Source organism: Cyprinodon tularosa, unplaced genomic scaffold (genome assembly GCF_016077235.1).
Source record: "Cyprinodon tularosa strain WSP-4 unplaced genomic scaffold, ASM1607723v1 ctg715, whole genome shotgun sequence".
Taxonomy (NCBI): Eukaryota; Metazoa; Chordata; class Actinopteri; order Cyprinodontiformes; family Cyprinodontidae; genus Cyprinodon; species Cyprinodon tularosa.
In genome coordinates, this window is record NW_024039469.1 from 277405 (window position 1) to 291673 (window position 14269).

A 14269-nucleotide genomic window follows, 5' to 3' on the forward strand; every position below is an offset into this window, starting at 1 on the left:
TTATAGATATTTATGGTAAATAAATGTTTATTCAGCTGAAACCTTAAACGTAGTTTGTTTATTCACCTTTTATCCTTCTAATCAGATTGAAAGTCACTTGGCCTCCAGTTGACCTAAAGACTGAATCACAGGTTCCCCATTAATTTGGATTAAAGGATGATATTTCTGAGCAACCATCTGGGATTTCAGGAAAATTTCTCCTCCTATGACACAGAAGAGACTGTTCCTCTGGGATGTGGTGAAGGGGGGGGGGGGGGTGCTCTTGGGATTTAAATCATTTGTCATCTAATTAAAGATTCGTGCGCACGTGTGTGTCTTTTGATTGGAGACCCTTTTTTTTTTAAGATAAGGCTGGATGGGCGTTGAACAGTCTGCAAGGCTGCACTCTCTGGCCAAACGGAAATTCCTCCCTCTGCCCGGTCCTGAAAGAACAAACACTGCGCGGCATGCGGTATAAATGGGAGCAATGGTGAGCCTGTTTCAGCTTCAGATCTTCGATCATTTTCCTCGATACAAGCGGAGGTTTTAACTGGAATCCAGCTGCTCTCCACCATGGCTCCTGTGTCTCTGGGCCTGTTTTTCTCCGCTCTTCTGCTGCAGGAAGCGGCCGCCTTGCAGCGCGCTCGTTGCTCCGGGAATCTCTGCTGCTTCCAGGGGTCTCTGGACCCTAAAGCTGCGCAGGAAGCCTGCGAGGGGCAAAACGGAAAGCTGGTCCAATCCAGCACTTCTGTAGAGACGAGCATGTTTGAGCGTCTATTGAGAGGATTCACAGGGGTGTTCTGGCTGCAGGGTGGCCCAAACTGCACCGCTGTTTCTGCGGGGAGTGGGCCCGGATTCAAGGTTCGACCGGAGCACTGTGGGGACATCCTGGACGGCTTCTTCTGCACCTTCGGCTCCTCTGACGTATGCGGCGTCGTTCGGGACAGTGGGAACACCTCGGTGACCTACCGCTCACCTGCAGGCTTCGAATTTGCAGATTCGGAGACCTTTCCCCCTGGGACCCTGGCCCTGGCGGCTCGGCCCGGCGCTCAGTTCCCGGACTGCAAGTATCTCTGTGTGACCAACTGGATGCAGGCTCCGTGGCGCTGCGAGGTTCTGCAGGGTGGCTGTGATCACAGCTGCGATCAATTTAACCACACCTGTACGTGTCCAGCCGCGCAATCCCTCCATCACAACAGCTTCTCCTGCACGAACACATCTGAGCCGGGTAGCAGCTCCCCGTCCGAGATCCGGCGCTGCTCCGAGGGTTACAGGCCTGCAGCGGACGGGAAAAGCTGCGTGGACGTGGATGAGTGCGCGGACGAGGAGAACGCGTGCCTGGCTGAGGGTAAGGTGTGCGTAAACCTGGATGGCGGGTACGAGTGCGATTGCGCGGAGGGCTTTGCGATGGAGGAGGGCGCCTGCGTTAACATCTCCATCTGCAGATTATGCGAGCATATGGACTGCGCGAAGATCAGCGGGGTGTACCGATGCAAGTGCAGAGAGGGGTACAGGGTGTCCCCCAATGACCCCACCAAGTGCGAGCAGGTTTGCAATCAGAAAACATGCCCTGCGATCTGTCATCCCAACCCGAAGCAGGAGAGTAAGGACACGCCGTGCTTCTGCCCAGAAGGCTTCATCCTGGACCGCTCAGAGGGAGCAGCCACCTGCCACGACTTTGATGAATGCGAGGCTCAGAGGCTCTGCGATCACGACTGCGAGAATCTGTTCGGCGGCTTCAGGTGTGTGTGCAGGAAGGGCTACACCCTGCAGAAGGAGAAGTGTGTCCGGGTGAATCACACCGAGGAGGATGAGGATGAGGAGGACGCATCTGGGTCTCCTCCTCCTCCACCCGCTCCATCAACCACCCCTATCAGCCTCCAGCCGGCCGCCCTGCCTTCTTACATTAAGACCGGCAGCGTCCTGGGCATCACCGTGTTCCTGGCGCTGTGCGGGGGGCTGATGCTGTGCGTGGTCAGATACGCGGCGACACGCTGCAGGACGTTGGACCTGACCGCCCTAAAACACCCGGATATTGACATCTTCTACCTGCAGCAGGTCACAACAGAGACATACAAGCGCTTATCCTTTGATAAGCAGGTTAGAAACGAGCCGCAGAGAGTCTGAATGATGCACCGATCAGGCCGATACCGCTTAAATAGACCGATTTAAAAAAAAAATTGATTTATTTTTGATTTTCTTCTCAAATATAAAAATAAAGCAGCTGTGCTGGAGGGTCTAAGATATTTGGAAACAATAAAAGTAAACCATAAATTTACATTTTTACAAACCCTCCAAAAAAGACATCATAACAGACATTGTTTGTTTTAGAAAGGTTTAAGATTTAATGCATTTATACATAAGGAATAAAAATGGATCCGTTCTAATCTGTGGCGGACAGATCGCTGCATCTCTGTTGTAATAAAGATTTAGTCTGAAGCACTGGTTTCTGTGTTAGAAGACAGAAAAAACCCCAAATGTACTTTATATATCGCACTGAGAAATAAACATGCCTTATGAGGGAAATTAGAAAGCATTTTTAGTTGTTGTTTTTGTTTTTTTAAGTGATTTTTTTATTAAACTAGTTGTTATGTAAAAAAAAAGAAAAGAAAGAAATATTTTCAGCCAGATCAGTTTTTTAACTAGAAGCAGCTCTCTACAGTCAAACTAATGGTACTTTCCAGAATTGGCCACCCTGCAAACATCCATTTTTTTCCACTTATAGTGCTTTTTTTTTTTTTTTTTTTTTATGTTCAACCTGTTTTAACTCTGACAAAATCATGTTCAATGTGAAAATATGTTTGCTTTTTTTAAAGCTCAGCACTGGATGTAACAAGAAACATTGGCTGCTTTTTTATCTTTGGGAGAGGAGCGCATAATGCATGTAAATAGAACCGACTGGTGACTTGAGGGGTTGAATATGTGTGTTTCTATTATATTCAGCTTCGGCCTGCTTTGTGCAAAAAGACTCACTCTGTGTGACCAAAGAGCTGTGAAGCAGTGGATGTTAGGAATGAACAGTGTCTGCAGTCTGCTAATAATCACTTTACTGTACCACAGGCTCATCCTCACCGGTCAGCTTCACCTGAATGTAAACATTGTGCTGCTACTTCATATATTACAGCTGCAGTCATCTGGTCTGACAGGCTTATGGCAAGCTGTTTTCTCTACTATTGGTAAACACTATTTCTGCTCATGTGCAAAGAAAAGGAATCAAGAAAGAAATGAGTTGGACGACGAAAAAAATCGTCCAATTCCTCAGTAATCCATGAGACATCTGTATTACGTCTGAATTATTAAGATTCAGAGTCCTGCTGTGTTCTGCACCAAAGGACACAGACTTTCTTATGATTTTTGTCAATGGTTTCTTGGAGTTTTTATTACCTATTATAAGCAGATGTATTGAGCCTAATCCTTTCCAGAGTTAAATATTGTGTTTTTTTCACTATACATTGCATATGAATCATTCAAGAAAAACGGAATAAATATTTAAACGTTGTCTATGGTTGTGCATCTTTGTTTCTCTGGACAAGGCAGAAAAAATAGAAATGTTACGTACTAAACAAGAAGTAATGTCTTCAAAGAATAGAGAAATAAAACCAGTAAAAAACTTGATTCAGGGCCTCTCTACACCACCTTCTAGGCCTATACATATATATATATATATATATATATATATATATATATATATATATATATATATATATATATATATATATATATATATATATATATATATATATATATATATGTGCAGTTGGAACATGCTCTAACAATGAGTCAAACATGTCTGAACACATTGGGCTTTAATTTATTCTACCAAGATATATTTTTTTAAAGGTTTGTCCTATTTAACACAAACATGAAGAAAAAATAAAATCCAGATATTTTTATTTTCAGAAAATCCTTGTACACATTTAATTTATTCCCTAAAATAAAAACCGATAATGGGACAAATTAAAGGCTTGTTTTTGGGTGTATGGCAAGCAGTTGGTGTAAACACTCAGAATCCTTCAGATCAGCCCTCAGTTCTGTTTCCTCACTCAAATAAGCTCTGTGTGTTCTAAGACTGATTAACATCTATCTGGACAGGAGTAAAAAAAAAAAAAAAAAAAAAAAAAATTAGCAGCTATTCACCAACTGTTTCCTTGCTGGCAAAAGCAGGTACCGCTGGTGACATTCATGTTCCAAGCTGTCAAGATTCAAGATTCGTTTATTTATCACCCAGCCTGGGTGCCATTCTAGTTTGGCGAATTTTCAAACAAAAATCAAATAAATATACAGACACGGGGATGATGCGTCCGAGGCCTTGCTGCCATTAAATAGAATGGTTCAGCTCTTAAAGTAAGAAAAACACACAAAAAAGGATCTCAATATAAGAACCACTCTTAATGATTGTTTAGTTGTCATCGTCACAGATATTAGCAACTTTAAACCAAAAAAAATTAACTCTAAGATTGTTTCTGGATAAATAAAAATATAAAATGTCCAACTAGTGAGCAAATATCTAGTTGTTTTTAGTCTTACTACTGAGCGGTTACTGGTTTTAAATATTTCCACAAGGGCTTGCCATACTTGAGAAGCAGGCAGAGTGGGGGTCTGTTGGGAGGGGCTACTACATATAAGGGTCAAAGCCCCGGTTCTGCGTGAGCGTGAAAGCCGTGCGTAAACCCTGGATGTGGTGAGTGTGCGGCTGAGGGGAAATGAGCAGCCCAGCAGTCATGCTGTCATGTCCTCGGAGCGTCTTCCTTCCTCCCGCTGGACCCTAATATGGAGGCAGGGGTTTATATATACCACCTAAATAGTTCTGTCAACAAACAGGCCGAACATCTTTTGGATCGCTGAAGAGCTTAGAGCGGAACCAGCAGATATTTAGACATGGTGCTTCCAGCGGGGCTGTCCGTGTTGCTGCTGCTTTTCCTCCAGGCTGAAGCTGGAGGCGCAGAGCGCAGCAGCGGCTACTGCATCGGGAATGCATGCTTCATCCTGTTCCGGGATCCCAGCACTTTCAGCTCAGCGCGGGAGCGCTGCAGAGCCCTGGGCAGCCACCTGATGACCGTGCGCACCTCTGTGGCCAACGACGTCCTCTCCGTCCTGCTGGGAAACTTCAGCGGAAGCTTCTGGATCGGTCTGCACCGCCTGAGCGGCTGCCCGGACCCCTCAAAGGAACTCCGGGGCTTCCAGTGGGTCACCAAAGACACAGAGAGCGACTTCACCAACTGGCTGCCGGGTTCTGACAGCAGCTGCTTGGCCGCCGGCTGCGTCTCTGTGAGCAGAGAGCAGCGCTTCAGATGGAGCCAGGCGCCCTGCGCGCAGCAGGCAGAAGGCTTCCTCTGTGAGAACGGCTTCACTGAGCCCTGCACCAGTCTGCCTCATGAGACGCAGGAGTCCGTGCGCTACCGGACCCCCGATGGGTTCAAGGTGGAGGAGATACTGTCCCCCACTCTTCCTTCTGGAAGCATCGCAGTCCGTCTCCCATCAGAGAGCAAATATATCTGCTCCGGGCAGCAGTGGCTGCCGGCGCCTTGGAGCTGCGAGATAAAGGAAGGAGGCTGCGAACATAAATGCGCCGTGGATCAAAACAACGCCCCCATCTGCTACTGCCCGCCGCAGCTCATCGTGGACCCGATTAACAGGGTCACCTGCCAGGCGTGGGATGAGGACCACCCGTGCGCGGCGCTGCGCTGCCAGCAGACCTGCCTGCAGAACGGAACGCAGCATGTGTGCGGCTGCGGCCACGGCCTGCAGCTGGCCGCGGACGGCAGGAGCTGCGTGGACTTTGACGAGTGCGCGGATGAGCGGCAGTGTCCCGGGGAGAACTTCAAGTGCTTGAACTCACCGATGGGCTACAAGTGCGTCTGCGAGCAGGGGTATAAACTGATGGCGGATCAGTGCGTGGATGTGGATGAGTGCGTGAGCGCTCCGTGCGAGCAGACGTGCGTGAACACGCCTGGTGGTTATTTCTGCTCCTGCTATGAAGGATACATAGAGGATGAAAATGAGCCGAGGAGATGCAGGCTGCACTGTGGGGAGGGGGAGTGTCCCGCCATGTGTGACCCCAACAGCCAGTTCCAGTGCTTCTGCCCCGACGGCTTTCTGTTGGAGGAGAGAGCAGACGGCTCCTTCTGCTTAGACATGGATGAATGTGACTTTTTTTTCTGCTCCCAAAGCTGTAAGAACACCTATGGCGGCTACGTGTGCTCCTGCGCTCCAGGGTTCACGTTAATCGATGGACACCAGTGCGTAATAATCGATGATGAAGTCACAGACGGGTCACCAACCACCTCCACCCAAACACCACCCACCACCCCACACCCTGAGCCCACGCGGCGGCCCTCCAGGGTGTCAGCAGGCGGGCTGGTGGGGATCATCGTGGGCATCGTGTTCCTCATAGTGCTGGCCGTGTTCGCGGCCCAGTTGGTGCTGATCCGCAGGGGGAAGGAGGGGGCCGCCGCGGGTGGGCTGAAAGAGGAGGAAACCCACAGTTTACACGGACTGAGTGACACCCACGGAGAGAAGGTGGTGTAGAGACGCTTTCCAGGAGACCTGTGGATGTATGGAGGGAACCTTCAGAACCGAACTCTATAGAATCAGTCCTCCTGGGGGCAGGAGGGGCAGAAATGATGAGGTTTACCATGTCCACCCCAGTACCATACACCCTCCACTATGTAATGAAGTGACAGAAGAACTGTTTACAGTTTTTACCGGATTATTAAAATGTAACTTGAAGAAGTGAATTCTGGTTTGACTTTTTCAGTCAGTCTGTCACTGTCGCCCTCTGCTGGAAAATCATAGGTATTGCAAGGAACTATTTTTCATCCATCCATCTTTACCAGCTTATTCTGACAGTTAGAATGTGTGTGCATGTAGAGTTAAAGCCAACAGAGTTGTTTTTGACAGCCATCTGACATTTAGTTTCAGTTTTATTCTTCAGGATGAAAACTATTATTAGTTTTAGTCGACTAAAACTCAGGTTTTAGTCTAGTTTTAGTCAGTTTTATGTTGCACTTAAAAAAAATAGTTAACCTTTACAATTTCGATTAACAACCAGATTCTTTACCAGACTGACAGCTCTAGCCTAGATATTACAATAGCTGGGTATAGAATGCTGCCGTGCAACAATCCTCTTTGATTTAAAGAATTCAAATAAACTTTTTTATGAATTAATAAAAGTTTTAAAAAGTGTCTCACAAAAGTTGTGAAAATAGCAGATCTATTTCAACACATCATATTGGTTAATATAGCAGACAGACAAGCTAAGAAAATGTTCAATAAAGGAATGGTTTTAAACATACAAGGTTTTCATCGCAAAGCAAACACTTCCTGATCTATTAGAAATTATCTATTACACACAGATCAATAAAATCTTAATTGCTCCAAAAAAAGCAAATAACAAAAAACATTTATCTTTCTACTTTGGCAATTCTGACTATTTCTTCAGTTTCTCCCTTGGTTACCGCTGCTCAGGGGTCAAAGTAGATTTAAATTCACAGGGTTTTGATATAAAAAAAAATACAGAGAGAACCTACATAATTGCAAATCAGACATAAATTGAATGAATATGCTAAATAAAATGTTTATAATCAAAGGAAACAGAGAAAATGTTTTAATGTGAATACAAGGAAACATTTACATCATATTTGAATAGATAGAAACAAGAACAATGAGAGAGAAAGATTCAAATATGTATGTACCTTATTACCTGGGAGCTGCTATGCTAAGAAACATTTACTTTGGATATAATTTAGGGATTCATTTTGGTAGAAATTATAGAATGTATACTATCATCTCTTGTGAGCTGAAAGAAATAAAATCATAATAGTTAGACAAAGGATTTTTTTATGCTTGAGGAAGATCAGCCCCATATAGTTTATTAAATAGCGAGAGCAGGAAGAGCCATACCTCTGAGCGCGAACATCAGTGTGGAGCGTAAAGCTCAGTCGGAGCTTTGCACGCTTAAAGACACATTTCTGCACAAGCAAGAGCAGAGTTTGTCAGAGTTGAGCGTGCAGTACCGCACTATTCCGCCATATTTTCTTCCCTATCTCTGCTGCCATGATCCACCTGTGGTCATGCAGAATGAGCACCGCTGCACGTCAGGTGTGCTGCGTGACCAAACAGGACGCAGCAGCTGGCTGATACTGCACAATGATGCATTTGATGCACAATGATGCATTTGATGCACAATGATGCATTTGATGCACAATGATGCATTTGATGCACAATGATGCATTTGATGCACAATGATGCATTTGATGCACAATGATGCATTTGATGCACAATGATGCATTTGATGCACAATGATGCATTTGAAATGTCTGACCCCCTGCTAACATTTTTATTTAGTCTCGTCAACATCACACTCATGAGTTTTCATGTTTTTGTCATCAAAGATCCATGTTCAGCTCGTCATGACAGCTAGTCATGCTATTGGACTGTTGCAGGAAGGAGGAAATTTTAGAGAGAACCAATGCATTCTCTTCTGTTGTTTAGTGTTAACCTTGTAACTACTATTACTAGTAGAAGCAGGGCCCAACTAGCTACTTTTAGGGGTATACAGAAACAGCTCTCTGTTCCACCTTCTCCTCTGTGGTGCTTGCTTGCTGTCTGCCTGAAATATTTTCCCAAAAGGACATAGAGAACAGGTGGTCAGTAGAAAAGTTAACCTTTCTGGTTGTCTAGTTTATTCTGACCTCACTACATTAGTTATTCCTACCTGATGCCATCATTGGTCATCACCCATTGCCTGAGGCGTTCTCTGTCAGGCCACATGGTCAATATTTTATAGTAGTTAATAAGTTGTGCATCTTGTGAATGCACCTTTTCTTTATACATTACATTAAAAAAATTAATAAGTCAGTATTTTGTAGCTGTGCCTAAACTTCCACCTAATTAAGACCAACCAGTAGCCTTCCTGTTAGTCCCGATGCGTTCTTGTCTTTCTGTCCAGCTTCACCACCGATTATGTTTCATCAATGTGAAGAAGTTTTTTTTCTTAAAAAAGGTCCATCAAACCCGTCATAAATATGATAAGATGGATGGATGGATGGATGGATGGATGGATGGATGGATGGATGGATGGATGGATGGATGGATGGATGGATGGATGGATGGATGGATGGATGGATGGATGGATGGTCTGCTTAAGGTCATGCTTCTCTTATGCTGTCTAAACAAGAATAACCACCAACAAGCCCCCTTATTTTTTCATGTAATGATCTTTTGGAAGTAGCCTACTGAAACAGGTAGAGTAGCTAAAACAACCAATTAAATAAGAACAGCAATACTCCATCATATTTTGACCAGTGACGTGCGGTGAGGTTCATAGCTGGTGAGGCACTGACGTCATCAGAATCAGATTTGCAAATAGATGCATAGATTGACAGCAGTTTACAGGTTATGTTTCACTTCTGCATCCTTACACATACAAACTGTAGCTCACAAAACACACATTTCCTTAAAAAACAAAACAAAATAAATGTTATTACTGTCTTACCTTTACTTATAAATGAATAGAAGTCCTCCTTATCTTCCTTCAGTTTTAAAAGTCTCTCTGTCTCAATGGAGATCACTGCCAGGGAAGAAAGCCTTCCTTGATCCGTCCTGTTCCTGCCTTATGTTTTCAGTCTCTTGAGCACCCCCTGCCATGAGGCAAGAGAACTGCCTGCCTCACCTCGAACTTGTTCTCTGCCGTTTATAATCGCTCATTACACGAAACACGTTACACAAACACAGTTGGTGACAAAAAGCTCTGTACATTATATACATAAGCCAAATTATTAGAAATAAGTTCACATATTACATTTGTTTAAACCATTTTATTGACGCCGTACAGCAACATGCTCTCTCCGCTTTGCAGCCAGCGCAGAGCCAGGGGTTGCGCAATCCAAGGTGAGGCAGAGCTCGCTGCTGCCTCACCGGCATCGCTTCCAAGCATTTGAATGGGAAAATAAGAAAATTCAGCGATTTTGAACAAATAAAAATCGAAATTGGTGAAGCTACATGAAAAATGAATATTTTTTAGTACAAACCACCGGATGAATATAACAATTTAAATTACTTTATGATTATATATTTTCTTTCTTTCCATGATGGCTGGTGAGGCACTGCCTCACCTGCCTCCCCTGACCGCACGTCACTGATTTTGACTATAGTAAAAGTATGAAGTAGCCTTTAAAAAAAAACATCAAATAAAAGTGAAAAAGTATTTGATAGAAAGGCAACTCAGGTACTGAGTGACGGGTCTACTTGCTACCCATGATCACAACAGCTGGTTTATTGTTTTATGAAATGATGTAACGTTGAAAAAAGGATTAAATAAAGATTAAGAGATTAAGATAAAAAAAAACAGGTGGAATAAGAACTATTCAAAATACTTTTTTAATTATATGATGTTAAAATTCATTAGTTACATTATGTTAGAATAGGTTCCATCCAGCAGTTGGAAAATAAACCTCAAGAACAAAACATTTACCTGTTTAAAACAAGCTTGTTTCATGAAGCTACGTTATTCTCAATCCACGGAGCAACCAGGAATTTTACTCACGAGTAGTGATAGTTTATCCTGTTTTTACACAAAATCGAAAAATGCTGTAAAACTACTCATAAAAGTATGTTACTTTTAAACAAGTTAATGTAACTAGTTACCAGAGGTTGTTAATCAGGGTCCAGAAAATAAAACCCTGCCATGTTTTCCTTCCTATTGTTCATAATCTGTTGATCATGCAACTTTGTTCTGCAGAGCTGGATGAGTATATAGTTGGAAGGTTTTTACTATCTGGACCTGGATTACCTAGCTCTGCTAGTTACTACTTAGCTCTGTTATTTACTACCCAGCTCTGAACACTGTTCACTGTTGCAGACCTCAAACATTGCAACTCCTTCGATATTTGACTCTGTTACTCAGAGACGGTTTAGATCAGACAAACCAAATGTTCATGCAATAAACTAACATGTTCCAACGTTTCAAGCTGATTAAATAGAGGGCATTTGTCTTTATTGAAGCTCAACCACCAAAACTGACAATAAGAAATCATTTCATTGGTCAATTACATTTTTCCAATATATTAGAAAACAACTGTGCTGTTTTTTCTCTGGTGTTTTCCCAGTCTCCAGCAACAAGTTAACAGTAACCTTTATTTTACCAGTAGCTTTAACTAATATCTCTAAGCCTGAATTTATCCCCTCAGATAACCTATGCACCGTATTTGGAGCGTACCTACGGATTAGAAGTAGGGGAGACTAGTGATGCTTGTTGCATTTTCTAAAAAAGTAAATCATTAACAAACAGTCTGAAAAAACGTTTGTTTTATATCAAGACAAAACTTTAAGTCTCAGTTTATAAAACTATTCTAATCACTAAATCAGCCTGTGGGTGTCGACATGTTATATTAATGGGGAAGAAAAAAATCAATTCTTAGTTTTATGTAAAAATTATTTATTATAATCTTAATTTACTGGTGCACCATATTAGTGGAATTTACAAAATTGAAAATGCAAAAAGACACATTAAATTCTCTATAAAAATACATTTTATTTCAATTAAAGCTTGTGACGCCGCTTCAAATCATAAAGAACAAATTGACATTTTTATTTTGAACTTTCTTAAAGTGTCAAACATTATTCTCAATAAATAATTCTATTCATTCTCTTTGTCTATAAAAAAAATTTTCTAACCAAAAACACAGATCATCTCCCTGTAATACAGAATGTATTTTCCACCACATATTATGACTTTATTTTATTTTTTCAGTCTGTTCTGTTTAAGGATCCCTGTGCTCTGATATGAAAGCGCCCTCTAGTGATTAAAATGTGAATGACACAAACCCTAACCATCATCAAATAATAAAATCTTTAATTTAAAACATAAACAAATATAAAGTAAAAGGAGTGTAAAAACAGAGTGAGCGCTCAGACTGGAACCGCATCATTTCCCACTAAAGATCAAATGTCTAACCTTTAAACCAACACAAACTAAAACAAAAAATAAACGCTGAAATTTGAAGAAAAAAATCTTTTATACAGTTTTAATTTTTATATGAGCCAGATTTAAGAATTATGTCAAGAAATGTGTGTAATTTTTAAACACTTCTTCATAGTATGGAGTGAAGCAAAGAAAACATTTTGTAAAAGGAAAGTTTATTGTTAATTTGCACATCAAGAGCAACTGGGCTTGGAGAGAAGATAATATGATCTGTAGAACACAACTTGGAAAGGATGCAATTAGTAAAACTCAAAACTCAAGCTGGAAAAAATTTGAATTTCAAAGTATAACACCTGTAAAAAATGAATAAGAAATTTTAAAAATTTAATTTAAAAATTACAAAAAATTATCTGAAAAATGTAAATCTGAGAAAGCAGCTAAATTAATACCAAAACATTTTTTTTGATAAAAAAGTTTTTAAGAGTTTAATTTATGGATTGCATTTTTTCCCCTCATTTTCAAAATGTCTTTTACTTGTAACAACATTAGAACAAAATTCCCTCCATAGTTGAAATGGTGCACCAAACAAACGTAAAGCTTGAAAAAATATGTAAGCATTCAAAAAACGAAATCGTTTTAAACTATTCTTTATTAAATCTCTACTGTTATTCACAAGTTTATGCAAATTAATAAATAAACAAATGAAATCTAAGAGAAAATAAGGTGTGTTGTCAGCTGTAGTCTCAGCTTAAAACCGAGGTTGTAAAAATACTCTTCTAACTCTGTTACACAATTGTTCCCTCTTTTTTCCTTATTTTGTGCACCTGTAAAAAAAAAAAAAATAAAAAAAGCCAAAACAAACCAGAACCCGGCCCCTAAAGTGACGTATTTAAGATTTCAGGAATTAGAAAATGTTTACTCACACATATGCATATTGGATTATATTTATATAATATTACACATTTTAATGATAAGACTTTCAAACAACATTAATACAACATCTTTATGTTCCTTGTTTCAGTAACTATTATTATTATTATGCAGATACTTTATTATAAACCAGCCTGAATGGAACGCATACTCAGATTAAATCAAGGTTTAAATAAACTGTCACGCACTAAAACTAAAGTGTTAAACTAGCATAGCTGGTTTAAAGATGGCCGTCCCCACATGATGCTGCAACTGACCACAGTGGTGAGGTTGTGACAAATAATAATAAGCCTACTTAATGCACTAGAGAATATTTTCAAAGAAGTCTAAATGTTAATTTATTTATCATCCAGTTGATCTTTAAAGGCTTAGACTCAACTGCAGATTATCTTTAATCTTCCCTTCGGTTTGTTTTTGTCATCGTTCCTCCAGACAGAAAAAGGACAACAGACAGGTGTCCCCCTGTTAAATCCATTATTGATTTTAAATGTGTTTTAGTCACCATCAGCTCACGTCTCCAGTGCTGCATTTTTGGATCCTTTATCTCCATGACAACATTAAGTCATTTAAACATCCTCATAATATCCTAAACAACAGTATGAGTTTATGTACTTTTTTATGCAATGGTAGTTAATGATAATGGAATATTATTTATGCAGAGAACAGCTGTAACTAGTCACTTTAACTCAGATTTGCTCAAGTAGGCTAACTTAGAGGAAAACAAAAAAATACTTTAAGAGTCCTTTTACTTTGCTGTACTATTCACTTTTACTTCAGTACTATTTTGGTGAGAGTATCACTAGGCTTACTAAAATAAAGTTTCTGCTTATTATATTGCAATATCTTACTCTAACTAGTGAAAACTCAGCTAAATATACAGTAAACAGTAGATATTGTAGCTGGACGTTCTTTATCATGGGAAGTTTTAGACAGGAGCCAATAGAGTCCAGCGCCCCTGAAGAACTGACCCTGGCCCCTATACAGCATAAACTACGAACATTTAAATTCAACTCAATCTTTCTTGAAAAAAATTGTATTTCCCTACAGGTAGAAAAAACAATAAGTGAAGTAAGATATGTACATCATCTTAAAAGAAAAATAGCTCTTTATTTCAAGTGCAATTATATGCAATTACCTTTTTTATATGGGAAAAATACTAAATATTTTTGCAGATAATCTTATTTATCTGTTCAATTTAAGGGCAAATATGTTTATTTTAAGAACTTTTTATTTTTTAGATCAGTTTTTGCTGTGTAATAGCTAAATAATTGGTGATAAATATGTGTTGACAAAAGGGACTGCACTGCATGGAGCCACTTCTTACAACCTTAAATCTAATCAAGAAGACTTTTTTATTTAATCTTGTTTAAAGAACTGATATCATGGCCTCATTATTTGCTCACTTAAATGACTGAAAAGGTTAAGAATGTGAGGAAA

General features: G+C 40.7%; 1 protein-coding gene across 1 annotated transcript; it reads left to right on the forward strand.

Moving 5' to 3' along the window:
- The first annotated feature begins 374 nt into the window (after window positions 1-374).
- On the forward strand, window positions 375-6716 carry thbd (thrombomodulin). The gene is made up of 2 exons (XM_038269006.1): window positions 375-2100; window positions 4834-6716. The coding sequence occupies exons 1-2, from the start codon at window positions 553-555 to the stop codon at window positions 6505-6507; spliced, it is 3222 nt and encodes a 1073-aa protein (XP_038124934.1). The 5' UTR covers window positions 375-552; the 3' UTR covers window positions 6508-6716.
- The last annotated feature ends 7553 nt before the right edge of the window (window positions 6717-14269 follow it).